Source organism: Gadus chalcogrammus, chromosome 20 (genome assembly GCF_026213295.1).
Source record: "Gadus chalcogrammus isolate NIFS_2021 chromosome 20, NIFS_Gcha_1.0, whole genome shotgun sequence".
NCBI lineage: Eukaryota > Metazoa > Chordata > Actinopteri > Gadiformes > Gadidae > Gadus > Gadus chalcogrammus.
The window spans coordinates 20,758,531-20,771,846 of record NC_079431.1 but is presented as its reverse complement, the minus strand read 5'-3'; the positions used below and the strand labels follow the sequence as shown (position 1 = coordinate 20,771,846).

The window sequence follows — 13,316 nt, the reverse complement described above, 5'->3', positions numbered from 1 at the left end:
CAACAAGATTGCAGGAGGTTTTTGACGCTCAAAATGTCCCAGACCCCATGACCGCTGCTTAACGTTGTCCTGTCCCCCCCCCCCCCCCCCCCCGCCACCCTGATCTAGGGATATGAGATAAAAGTGTTGCTATTCAACTTAACAAATGGGCTTACTTATAAAAAAAAAATTGAAAATTTAAAAATAAATAAAGATTTTAGTTTTACTTTGACCTTGGTGGGTTATTTTATTTCCTTTTTAATGGCTTCTAAAAACCGATGGCCTGCATCCAAATCTAAGCCAAAAAGAGCCATGTACAATACTTACAGCACTACCATATTCATTGGTTTAAGGTTAAATAAAGCTCTTTTATCTGCAGGGGTCCTTGGCAGCGTGTGGAAGTATAGAACACAAATGTATGCATGTATGTATGCATGCATGCATGCATGTATGTATGTATGTATGTATGTATGTATGTATGTATGTATGTATGTATGTATGTATGTATATATATATATATATATATATATATATATATGTATATATATATATACATTGCAAATACTGCAATTATATGCATCCCTGAGAATGCTGACAACTACCCCAAGATGAATTCCTTGTACACTTTGTCCACAAATACATTAAAAGATTCTGATGGGGAAAACGGCAGCGTATAGTCCTTTTTTGTTATCTTGGCTAAAATATATTGAAGATGTCTGCATGAGCCAAAAATCCCGAGTCGTCCAGATTAGAATGTGTCCGAAGAAATTGGCAGACGGTCCCTTATGTGGCCAGGATGAGTAGTGGATGTTCGAGCACCGAGCAGAAGCAGCAGCAGCAGCTCTAGTAGTCGGCGGTCGCTGTCTGACAGTGACCCACCATCAACATCCAATATACCGCCAATTATTTATATCAACGGGCGCATCGGGACTGGATATCGCGCTTTAACGTTTCATTGTGGACATGAGGACATCTGATAAACGTCAATTCCTAAAAGGTGGACTAAAAAGCTTCTCTCGCCTCGGTTTTCGTCCAGCATATGAAAGGTGATGCCGCAGCACAGCCACAGAGAGACCGCCTCTCCGGGTCCACGACCCGTCTGGTAGTAGCATTAGCTCCACGGCTAGCAGCACAGCCTCAGAGGACCGCCTCTACGGGTACACCACCAGCCTGTAGCATTAGCTCCACGGCTACTACCAACATCACATTAGATGGGGGGGGAGAGAGCTGAATTATTGCATTCATTTCAAGCTAAAACCCTGTTAGATTCATGCTCGCACAATAATTATTGTGCAGTCTCGGCGATTCACTCACTTCAGTAATTTCATGAGCCGTGTTGTGTGTTATGTTAACACAGCCGAGGCTAGCGCCGTGCTAGCGGCGGAGGATGAACTTGGTATTGTGCGGAGTTGCGGAGCGGAGCAGGCCGGTGAGAGGGAGCGACGCAGGCCGGGGAGAGGGAGCGACGCAGGCCGGGGAGAGGGAGCGACGCAGGCCGGGGAGAGGGAGCGACGTAGGCTGTGGAGAGGGAACGACGGGCCGGGGAGAGGGAACGACGGGCCGGGGAGCGGGAGCGACGCTGCCTGGGGAGAGGGAGCGACGCTGGCTGGGGAGAGGGAGCGACAGGCCGGGGAGCGGGAGCGACGCTGGCCAAGGCAGAGAGCGACGCAGGCCGGGGGAGGGAGCGACGGGCCTGGGAGAGGGAACGACGGGCCGGGGAGAGGGAGCGACGCAGGCCGGGGGGAGGGAGGCCAGCGGAATACATAAATACAGCGGCCTCGATCAACACCGTGTCCGTAAATTAGCTTGTTACGAATGACAGGATACTATAATATCCTTTCAATAAATGGAAGAATCTTGGCAAACGCTATGTTTCCGTTCAGCTTTGCTTAATTGATGAACGTGAACCGAAATCATCTTCACGGTGTTTTCCTTTCAATGCTATAAGTAACGTCATAGTTTCTAATATATCTTGCGGTGATGATTGCATGACGTTTAGCGATCTATTTTTTTTTTAATGAATGACTTGGAGGATAGCGAGGGACATTAACCGATGTGTGCATTGATATATGTTCATTACATTCGGGATTGGGCATCCGTGTCCAGTAGTCTGAGTCTCACTGATGGAGCTGAATGATCAAACGGTTTGTCTTCGACAGGCGGACACACCACACCCCAGGTTCTGTTGATCTCATTTTCAAATGTGTATTACCATGGTGGCACCATATCCGACCAACATCTACAACGAACCCATATTGGTTCATTGAGTTAAGCGCTCCGCGGCGTCCGTACTTCAAGTCCGTCGCCACAGGAGAGGCGGCAGGTGTTTGGTGATGTCGGTGCTCTGCTGTTGCACAATCTGTAACGCTGCACCGACATACAGTTTCTCTCACGACTCACTGTACTGGTTTAAAAAAATAAAATAATCGGAAGACTATCCCTTTGAGCTTTGAGTCTTTCACATATTTTCACGCCGTTCAAGTATCTTGGCTATCATAGCTATTTACTCAGGAGAACTGTCAATGTTAATGCTGACATTTTTTAAATGTTCTAGGCTGAAACGCTGACAGCATGCATTTGCTAATATAACATGCCATCCTCGACTTTGAGATGACCTTATATTTGACGAAATAAATTCTAATTATATAGCTGCAACTCATTCACTTTCCATTTAGCTTGAGTGTAAAATACAATGTGAAAGGAGTAAAAACCTGTTAAGGTAACTCAATGACCACTCCATCTCATGTCATTACCGTAATGGGTTGCCATTCATTCACCATGGCACATGTGCAAAGGAATGTTTCATCTCAAGGCTTTGGTGCCACTCAGTACCTGCTGTGTTCCCCTTCAGAACCGAGATGACCGTTTCCCTGGCAACAATACAGCCCATCCGCAAGGGATATCAGCCCGGCTTGGTTTGTGGACAGGGCACCGCTGGGATGAGATAATACAGCTTGTCTTGGCTGCTTCATCCTGCTGCTACACCAAGCTCCACGGCTCCACCTGTAGACACCAAAGCCCTCCCAAGCTACCCCCGCCCCCTCCAGTGACATCATGACCACGCCCGCGCTGCTGCCGCTCTCCGGGCGCAGGATCCCGGCACTTTCGCCTGGCGCCTCCTCCTTCCCGCACCATCGCGCCACGCTGAGGCTCTCCGAGAAGTTCATCCTGCTCCTCATCCTCAGTGCCTTCATCACGCTGTGTTTCGGGGCCTTCTTCTTCCTGCCCGACAACTCCAAGCACAAGCGATTCGACCTGGGCTTGGAGGACGTGCTCATCCCCCACATCGACGCCCCCAAGATGGGGAAGCACGCCGCGGGGCAGGTGGTCATACACGGGCAGGGAGGACACGATGAGCACAGACACAGGTAAGCAGAAACGCTGCGTTGTGCTGTTCACTGTTTGCCTGTTCTGGATGAGGTCGCTGCACCTGCTGTTTAAGTATGTGTCAATATGACCGGCATACAAAATCCATCCATGTCATCACAGTTCAGGGTGGAGTGAAGCCCTGTTTTGAGTATGACAAATATTTAAGGCTGGCGAATACATTTGTAATTTATTTTGCTGTCTTAATCTCTTCATCCAGGGACCACCCTGGGCCCCCTTCCCCTTTCCACAATAAAAGGACATTTAAACATGTTGAAAGCAGTCATGTGACAAACCCATTGAACAATAACATTCCCAATTTTGAGTTCATCGTTACCATTGTTGGTTATTTGAAATACATTTGCAACTTCCATGAAATGATTAGCATGCAACAGGAGACATGTATTTCATAGCTGTGCACATGCACAGCAATGGTGATATATTTCCTGTCATGTTATCTGCAGAAACTTGCCAACCTTAGAGGCCAAAAACCACCAACAACATTTTGGATGTTTTACACGGAACAGAACCTAAATGTGCTATCTATACAGTACGCGAGGCTGCACAGCGTGGCGCTCTGTGGTGACCCACTTTATATTGACGCACTACCATAACTGAGTCGGATTCGGACCAAGAGTGACCTTCGCCAAACAGCACTCGGGTGCTGTTTCGGCTAGCAGGTAGAGTGGTACTGCAGTGCACGGTGGCCCAATATTTGTTATATTCTATCACCAATCAATCGATTGGTCATAGAGTTGGTAGAAATTTGAGCCTACAGCCCTACTGTCAAATGTCAATACCAACATATCCCCTTTACTTCCAGGGAAACACAGGGAGAATTAATCTAGGATAGAATTTATCTGTTATTTCTGTGTAGATCTAGCTTACTTTGAGCATTTCACTGACAACTGGCGCATGCCACCCGCCAAGCTAATGGGTAGAACAGTTTCCTGATCTAACAACGTCCTTACTTTAACGTCATAAAGTGATTTAAACCTTTTGTTTGTACCATGGATAAAAGTGCTTGGCAACCTCACGGTTGATTTTGCCATGTAAGCTACAGCTGTTTAAGTACTCAACTCATTTAGATTTAGGATGATATATTACGTTAGCTTTTGTTATTTGCGGCTACTTTATTGCAGTGAACTATTGGATGTCTAAGCTGTCTCTGTCCAACTTTTTGGGCATGTTTCTCTGCCGCAGGGGTTGACACTAACGGTTGCCCGCTTGCCCGGGGCAAGTAAAAAAATGTTTGGGCAAGTTGAGATTTTTTCTGGTTGCCCGAACGGGCAAGTGGATTTTGGGTGGATGTTAATATAAAAGCTATTTATTCAAATGTTTTTATAAACTGCAGAACAACCTTTTGTTCCTCAAAACCACACAAAATAGAAGTATTTGCAATTGATCAGCGCGCTGTCTTCTCTTCTCTCGGAAAGCGAGTTAACAGTCACGCATCGCTTCAGTGCGAATATAGCCCCGCCTTCTGTCACTCACTCGCTGTGCGGTCCCTGGCATTGATTCGCTAAAGGTTAGCCAACACAGCTAGCATCTCAAGTGCAGCACCTCCGCGAACGGTTTAGGTAGAAGCTAATGGAGTAGTGATGGAGGAGTGCAGTTTGGAAGTACTTTGGATTGAGGCAAATTATCAAGGAAAGTCAAGAACACGGTTTTGGGTTTCATAACTGTGCACATGCACACAGCAATAGCGATCTTTTTCACGAAATTGGACCCTCACAAACTACTGTATATTACATGAAAGCTGACCCTCCACTTATTCCAACAGTCCAAACCATATCATTCTGTGACTAAAACTCGCAAATATCAAATTAAGAAGAAACGGCCCCTTTTCTTTTAACAACCAAAAATGAAGTATTACCTTTGTGATTTTTGTCCACAAAGTTGATTCTGATCGAATAAAGCCACCATAAACAGATTATCCAGTATCTGGGCCAAATTTTGCAACTTAACATGCTGTTTTCAATCAATGAATAAGACAAGATTTCTTAGGAAATAGGTAAATTGCCTTCAATCAGAAAAAATATTCTAGTGGCCATATATTTATTTGCGAGTGTTTGGCTTGGTGCATTCGATTGCCCTGAACTTTAAAAAGAGGTGTCAAGTGTCAAAATTGTAAGATATCTACCTTTTATTTGTGTCTCATAGTAAGACAGCGCTCCCAACTGATAACGACCAACTGATGGAAATGTTATCTTCCACTTATGCTGTGTTCCATGGCTTTATTCACTTTAACCAAGTATTATCCCCATTGAATATTTCAATTGCACAACAATCTTTCTTTTGGCCCAAAGATGACATTATCGCCCTTGCAGTTGTGGAGATATCATCTATTTACTTTGGGTATGTTCTTTCCTGAAAAAAACTTTTCCCCTGATATCAAAAATGGTATAGAATATCGATCTTTTTCCAGGAATAGTGTTGAAGTTAGAAATCCAGTATCGTGACTGACAACCCTACTAGAAACGCGATTGTGATTATTCAGTTAGAGCTACAAGAAACTTGAAAGTTAAAAAGACGTATCTTTGCTACTACCTCTGACATTTAGTTTTGTACATTTGCATAAAATCATGCAGGTCTACATATAACTTGGCGATAGCTTTAATAGGTTGGAACGGTGGACTGAAATCACTTCATGGCACGATGTGACCGCTCGATAAATAAGTAAACAAAGAGAAGTTTGTTATTTTTTAAACACAAGATGTGTGGAAGCTAACATTCAGCTTCAGTCTGAGCTAGGATGATTTTTCTGAGCCCCCCCAAAACCAGGCCAGGTGCCTGGCAAAAAGAGGCCCGTTCATGATTCTGATTATAATTTGGGCAAGTGAACATTACATTCGGGCAAGTTGAACCTGACCTGTACTTGCCCGATGGGCAAGTGCTTTTGAAACCTTAGTGTCAACTGTCAACCCCTGTCTGCCGTGTTCTGTACCATGTGCTATCTGTTAATGTCCGTTAATTTCTAACAAGCTTCATCTGCTTCATCCAGATGAGGAGGCTGTGCTGCTGCAACAACACAAAGGGCTTCCATCTTCAGGTACTCGGTAGCGAGCATTGAGTGTTGGTCAGGCACCTCTTCATCTCCGTCCACAATGGAGAGCCTTCCCCTGATTCCCCATGCTTTCTGCAGCAGTTAACTTCAGCGTGAAGTCACTATGAAGTGAGTCAACTGAAGTGTTTTGATAGTAGGATTTAAGTGTTTTTTTTCTGGGTGCTTTCTGTTAAACTAGACAATGAGCAGGGTATTGTTTGATGGGCAGGAACCCAAGAGTCGGCACAATCTCTGTCAACAATTACACTTTGTACTACATTTAGGTATGAAGTGACTTATTTTATCATCTGTCGTTAAGTTATTAATGTCAACAAGTCCATGTGTCTAAATTTCAATATAAATAATTTGACTAATTGACTACTTGATGTCCATGGCAATATAAGACTTTGTTACTCTCTCAGTATAGTTGATGTTAGTCAAGGGTTACCGAACATGAAATAATTGGCTGGAATAGCAATGGCATTGAGATCTCATGAATTTAGTTTTATACTAATGCTATGTCTTGAATAGTGCTCCTCAAACGTGAACCTCCTATAAGTGTCCCAGTTGTTCCTCTACCGCTCCTTGCTTGTAGCAGCTTATGGAAAAGCCTTAATTGCAGCATGTGTGTGGCTGACTCAGCTGTTTAATACTTAAACCCTGAGGCTCTGGTTGGTTACTTTTGAAGAAGGGGCTTAACCAGAGGACACGGAGCTGCGCTGGTGTTTAAACAGACCCATGGGAGCAGGCACAGTTTCCCCTTAATTTCAGATGTCCTGGAACACCACCCTGCCTCCATATAAGCCCCTTAATAAAGCTATTCCCTCATTCTGAGAGAATGCAGGCTATTGGCCCTCTTACCACAGGGCTTGCCTCCATTGGTTCTAGCTGGGTAGGAAGATGTTGATGATGATGATGATGATGATGCAGATGCTTGATAACGGAGGAGGTCAATAAAGGCGGGGCAACGTGTCAAGAATGCTGCCCAGTTTTCCTAAATTTCTGGCCTGGTCGTCCTGGCTTTGTTGGCCCGAGGACAGAGCTTTCTCAACCAGCCCTTTGTCTGCCCGAGGGGGTGTTCGATTTTGGCAACATTACAGGGGGATTGGAAAGAGCAAATTCTTGGATCAGTCACATATGATTTTGCTTGTTTGGTTTCCACTGTTGCAAGGGTTCAGCCGGAACCCATCTATCTATTCTGGTGTCAGTGATTGAATTTCACCTGCAGGGAGGCCTTAAGCCTGCTTGTTCAACCTGCTTGTATCTCTGTAAAGTTGTCTCTTGATGGAGTACAGGCGTCTACAGTGCTTTTCTGAGGATTGAAGAAAGCCTTCATGTAATCGTTATTAGTTGAGCTATCGCTATCACAGCATCATACTTTTGCTGTACTGTTTAGTGTTTACACAGTATTGGTAAAGTTTGCAAAATTTCTGTACGGTCTTATTTATTTGATTAAAAGGGGTCCAATATCCTATCAAGCTACCTCCTGGCTGGCCTTTCACATTTTGGCATCTTCCTTTATCCTCCTTCATTTATAGAGGGCAATTAGCAGGGAAATGGGGATCTCTTGCTTACCGGAGACTGAATGAAATCATGAATAAATAAAGCCCAATTGATGCATTATAACCGTATGCCCCTGCAGCTGAATAGTGAATTATGCATGGGGTCCCTTATTTATAATGGATACATTTAGACTCAACCGACAAGTTTACCACACGCAGTGCGATTATCGGTACGTGGTAAGCTAGGTGGCTGGTATGTTGGTAGCTGACGATAAGCAAGTAGGCTAATGGAATGCTAGCTGGTGGGTGCTGGTAACATAGCAGAGCGATGCCAACATAGTAGACCAGATGGAGACAGGGTCTGCTACAGGGCAAGTTGAGGCTACAGAGTGATGTACGAAGAGGTCCTACACCACGATGAACACTAAACTCAGTGTTCATAAACTCACAGATTTAAAGCAAGCAATCGTAGAGAACTAAGAGGTCTACCTGATATATTTAGTATAGGAGATAGCAGATGACCAAGACAGCCAGTCCTTGGTGGAACCTTGTACCGTTAGTCAAATAATTGATTCAAATTGATAATTGATAGTCTTTCAAGAGAGAATTGTATGGTAAACAGTTTTGATAATCATCTTTAATTGATTGCTTTCCACTGCTCTGAAGGCCGCTCCAGAACCAGTAGTTAACTGTTAACATGAAGGCTGCTCCAGAACCAGTAGTTAACAGTAAAAATGAAGGCCGCTCCAGAAAACCAGTAGTTTACTGTAAACATGAAGGCCGCTCCAGAATAAGTAGTTAACTGTAAACATGAAGGCCGCTCCAGAACCAGTTGTTTACTGCTAACATGAAGGCCGCTCCAGAATAAGTAGTTAACTGTAAACATGAAGGCCCCTCCAGAAAAAGTATTTAACTGTTAACATTACAAATCATGGGGCTGTACACAAAACGCGATTTACGGTTTGTGAAAAAGCAAAATGCATTTTATTTGCAGCAAAGTGGATTCTTTGTTTTCTGTTCTTTTTTACGTATCTAGTCAGCGAATAAAGCTGCTTAACCAATCACAATCAGGAGCTTAGTTAAAGTCACCATGGCCAATTTAGGCAGATTTTACAGCCTTTTAATGTTTCTAACCCTTAATTATCGCTATCTGTTATTTGTATTGATCATTCATCTCGATAGAAGTCGGCGCTACAAGCCAATGTTTACTTGCACTACTCTACGTGACTATAGGTTGCTTTTGAGTACATTGAGGCGTGCAGTTGTATTCCTTCAGTTTTCTTTTGGATACCATCTTTCTCCAAAAGAGTGAGCCATCTTTTATTTATTAACAGGAGATAACAACAACAGGGGAACAACATCAAAAACCAACGTCTCCGAACATGAATGTAATTAATAATATTGATCACCCACTTCAACAATTTACGCTTAGATGCGAAATAAAAGGGTATTGTGGTGTAAGGAGGGAGTGTAAGATCACAAGGCTATGGAGGTTGAACATCCATCCGTAATTTGGCCGGCGCCATTATTATTGGAAATTGCCACATATTCACTTCACGTCTGATGTAAACAATTCTGCTGCAACAATTTCGTCTGCATTATTTTCGTCATGTATATACTATATTTCCGTTCATGTTTAAGCGTAAACATTAGATGTAATGTGGCTGTGAACTGGCACTCATTGAGGAAGCAATTCGATTTGAAGTGTTTATCACACACATAAATGAGCTAAAAATGAGCTGACTGTTGCCAGGACGTTGCCATTAAAAATAAAATGAATCCACTCTGTCCTGTAATTTTCTGGTTTTGAGAGACTGTGCAGACGGTTCCTCTACATCCACACCGTGGCGTTATAAATGTCCGAAAAGCTAAACTTTTTTGGGACACCACAGTCAACCGCTGCTCAAACAGAGCTCACGCATCCTTCAACAGAACATCTTCTGTGTTTGGAATGGGAGTGGTCATTCACCTGAGAGGGGCTGGATTACGCTAATCGTCCTTGACGTCCAGGCCAGGGAATTTTCAAAATGGCCTGTTCTGATCAATTGTTCTGATCAATCTTCCGGATTTCTGATTTGTTCCTCTACTAAAGTCATGGTTAACGAGAGGGTTAGCTAACAAGTCGAGGGGCCAGGAATGGGTCATTTGTATTAATATGTCCTCTTAAATTATCTGAGTAGCTCCGGCCGGGGCTGACTTAAAAATCAACCACTTTTTTAATTAGGTGTAACGGTACACAAAAGTCACGTTTCGGTACGTACCTTTGGTTTTGAAGTCAGAATGGTCGTAGAATGGTCGTAGATCAGCCGCAATGAAAACACCACTAGACTTGGTTATGGCATTTGCCCGTTCTGAATTGCACATTATAAGGACCAATAAAACACCAAATAAGATTTGAAAAGCTTTGGAAGTTTATTTACAACACTACTTACATGGTTTGTCATGGTAGTCAACATATAAGATCGATCTGGTGGCGAATTGCATTGCGTATCCGACATCCCAACGGAGAACTGCGAATGCTCGAGGGGTCTCCGTAGTAACGGAGTCGGATTACGGAGTCGGAGTAGTATATTTAGTATACTCCGACTTCAAGTTTTAAATTCTGCATCGCAAAAAAAGCCTAAACGTTCGCCATATTAACGCTATGTACGCCACATTTACGCACCGCGGTCCACCTCTGTAACCACCCAGAAGTGCCTGTACCGTGACGGTTCGGTACAAATACGTATATCGTTACACCCCTACTTTTAATGCAAACATCCTTCCTCTATTTTAACGCAGTCAAGCTTCAGCTGGCCAGAACCCTGCATGGGTGCCTGGGTGGGTTCCATTGTTCCCATGAGATACTGCTACTATCATCCATCCATATTTGATTTAAAATGCAGGCGAGGCCAGCTGCAAATGCAGTGCGACAGTTGAGAGCTGACGGAACAGTTACTTTCTCTCCATAAAAGTGTCCAGCTGGTTGGAGCTGGGCATGTTTTACCCAATCTTGAAACAAAGAATTAAATGAAATGATGCTAAAGGTTTATTCCAGGCAAGCAGCTTGAAAAGGGCTGAGGCTGGATTATGTACTGGCTCCCAGCTGAAAGGGCCTGGGTTTTATCATTTATCTCATGTCCACAGTCTTCTTGTAGGTAAGAGTGCTTGCCTTTAGCAAGAGACCTCACCCCTTTACCTACCTGCTCCTTAATGACCTGTATTCTCTGCAAGTCACTTGCAGCCTTTTCTCGCTGATATTAAATGTTTATATATTTTTTATGACCTGCCACATAGCCATTTGGTATCTTTTTTAGATTGTGGACTGTGGACTTCTCAACGACATATTGGCACCTTATGCTAATCTTTGCTTGGTCAATCTTCAGGTAGCAGAACAATTTCCAAATAACCGAAGTGGTATGACCTAGACTAGAGGTTCAATTTCTTCGTCTGAGGCAACAAAATGACCTGAACTGAGCAAATGTATTTAAAATCATATCACCATTATCGCAGCAGATTTGATAACGATAGATATTAATATTGATTTATCGTCCAAACCTACAACAAAACACACACACAACCTACTGTATATATACCCTTGTTTATCTCAAAACATTACACCAGTTATACATTTATGTTGTACAATGAGTGTCTCTTTTTAATTGACAACAGGCTTGACAGCTATTTTATTTTTTAAACAAATCAATTAATAGATAAATGTATGCTTTGGAGATGATAGAGCTGTTTTCTGCTGGATGAGTGGCTCTTCATGGTCAATTGGATGGGGCTTATTTGAAACAAGCACTTTGAGAAGTGAAGACGTAGTGTGGTCATGGTCATATTCTAGAAGCCTTTTGCCACGTGAGATTACTGGGGCCTGCTAAACGGCATAATTATCTGGGCTCCTTCATGGCTTTACCAGCTAGCAGGCGTGGTGTACATAAAGTGGAAACCGACCTCCAAACGCTGGTTGGTTATCAGCCAGAGTCGCTGGCAGAGAACACCATTAACAGCCAGAGGCCAGCTGCTGGCTGGACTGGTTCACACTGTTGCCATAGAGGACACGGATGACCTTTTTAAATGGTTATGTTTTAAATATTCCTGGGTAGATTCGCAGTGCACAGGAAGTTACTGTATTATGGCTAGTGTAAATTGGGTACTGTGTGTTTGGTGTCTGTGATGGAAACACGATGTACTGGATCGTACAGTCTCCCAACTGTCAAGACAGAACTGTGTCCAGCTGCGTTCTAAAACACTTGTATGTTTCCCCCAGCACTGTTGGGTTAAGGCGGCCGCCTTAACAACAATAGGGCCCCCGCCCTGACTACCAATGTATAATATAAAATAAATTATATATTTTTAAATTACAAAATATAAGTACAAAACTTGCATCAGGTACAAATAATAAAGATATAATGCATTGGTAATACTGTTCACAACAATAGTTGTGCCATAAAGTTTATAAAATGGAATTGAAACGGCAGCGCCCCCAACCCCCACCCCCCCCCCCTCCCATCCTGAACCACCTTGACAAGACATTTCCTGGGGGAAACACCAAACTGGTTTAAGATTATGAAGCCTGGGAACCTCAGTCACTCATAGAGTAAAGGATGACTCGTTCCCCCACCAATATAAGCTGATGTATGGTTGAGCCATGGGTTCTATGGTCTTGTTTCGCTGTGTAAATCTAAAACAATGCTATGCTAACAATGCCAACCAGGGTTTCTTAAATCCAGCAGTTGCAGTAGTATGACAGTCTGAACTCTAGTGCCACTTAGAAAGGGTGTGTATTGTGGACCATGGTGTGTTAAGCACACAAAGAATGTACAGACAAATGTTCATGTCAAAACCAGCTCTTATCGGAAGTTTGTTTCGTCCTGAATTACTTATGATTTACATGTAACGGGTCTGATTCAGAATTTGTTTTGATTCTATGCCTCAAGGTAATTAAATCATGACATTTTTTCTTGATATTTAGTGTAGTGGCTTTAATTTAATTAAGTGCAGCATTCATTCAAATATTTGAAACATTCTAAGTCTATTAAATCGATGTAGCATTTTCAGTTCTTTCAACTGGGATTGAATATCTAATTTACTTTAATCGAGAGAGAATTTAAAGTAAAGCCCTCTTTGGAAACGTGGTCACATCCTTCATTTCCTTGGTGCTATCGAAACTGTCTGCCGTGTGTCAGGGTGTATGTCAGACATAACGTACACAGAACGAAAACATGTCAATAACACCTATGGTGAATTATGTCTATAGAGTCCACCACAAGACTACACAAATGTAATTTTACTCTCCTCACAAAATGTCTTGCGATATTGATATCCCCCCCCTCTCCCCTGCGGACTGTTTTAGTTGTTTTATTTTTCTTATGTTTTGTGTGTATGCTATGTGTGACTGTAGGCTACTGCTGCCTGTCTTGGCCAGGACACTTGAAGAG

The 13,316-nt window shown here is 43.2% G+C and overlaps 1 protein-coding gene across 2 annotated transcripts in view; it reads left to right on the top strand.

Annotated features, from left to right (window-relative positions):
* The first annotated feature begins 790 nt into the window (after window positions 1-790).
* The window catches only part of man1a2 (mannosidase, alpha, class 1A, member 2), a 95,528-nt gene continuing 83,002 nt past the window's right edge, over window positions 791-13,316 (top strand). The window contains exons 1-2 of one of the 2 annotated variants that reach the window (XM_056579404.1): window positions 791-976; window positions 2,831-3,347. In XM_056579404.1, coding sequence (XP_056435379.1) covers window positions 3,034-3,347 — 314 coding nt within the window. In that variant the 5' untranslated portion in view covers window positions 791-976; window positions 2,831-3,033. Of the gene's footprint in view, window positions 1,026-2,830; window positions 3,348-13,316 lie in introns of both variants that reach the window. The other variant, XM_056579403.1, reaches the window with a different exon arrangement.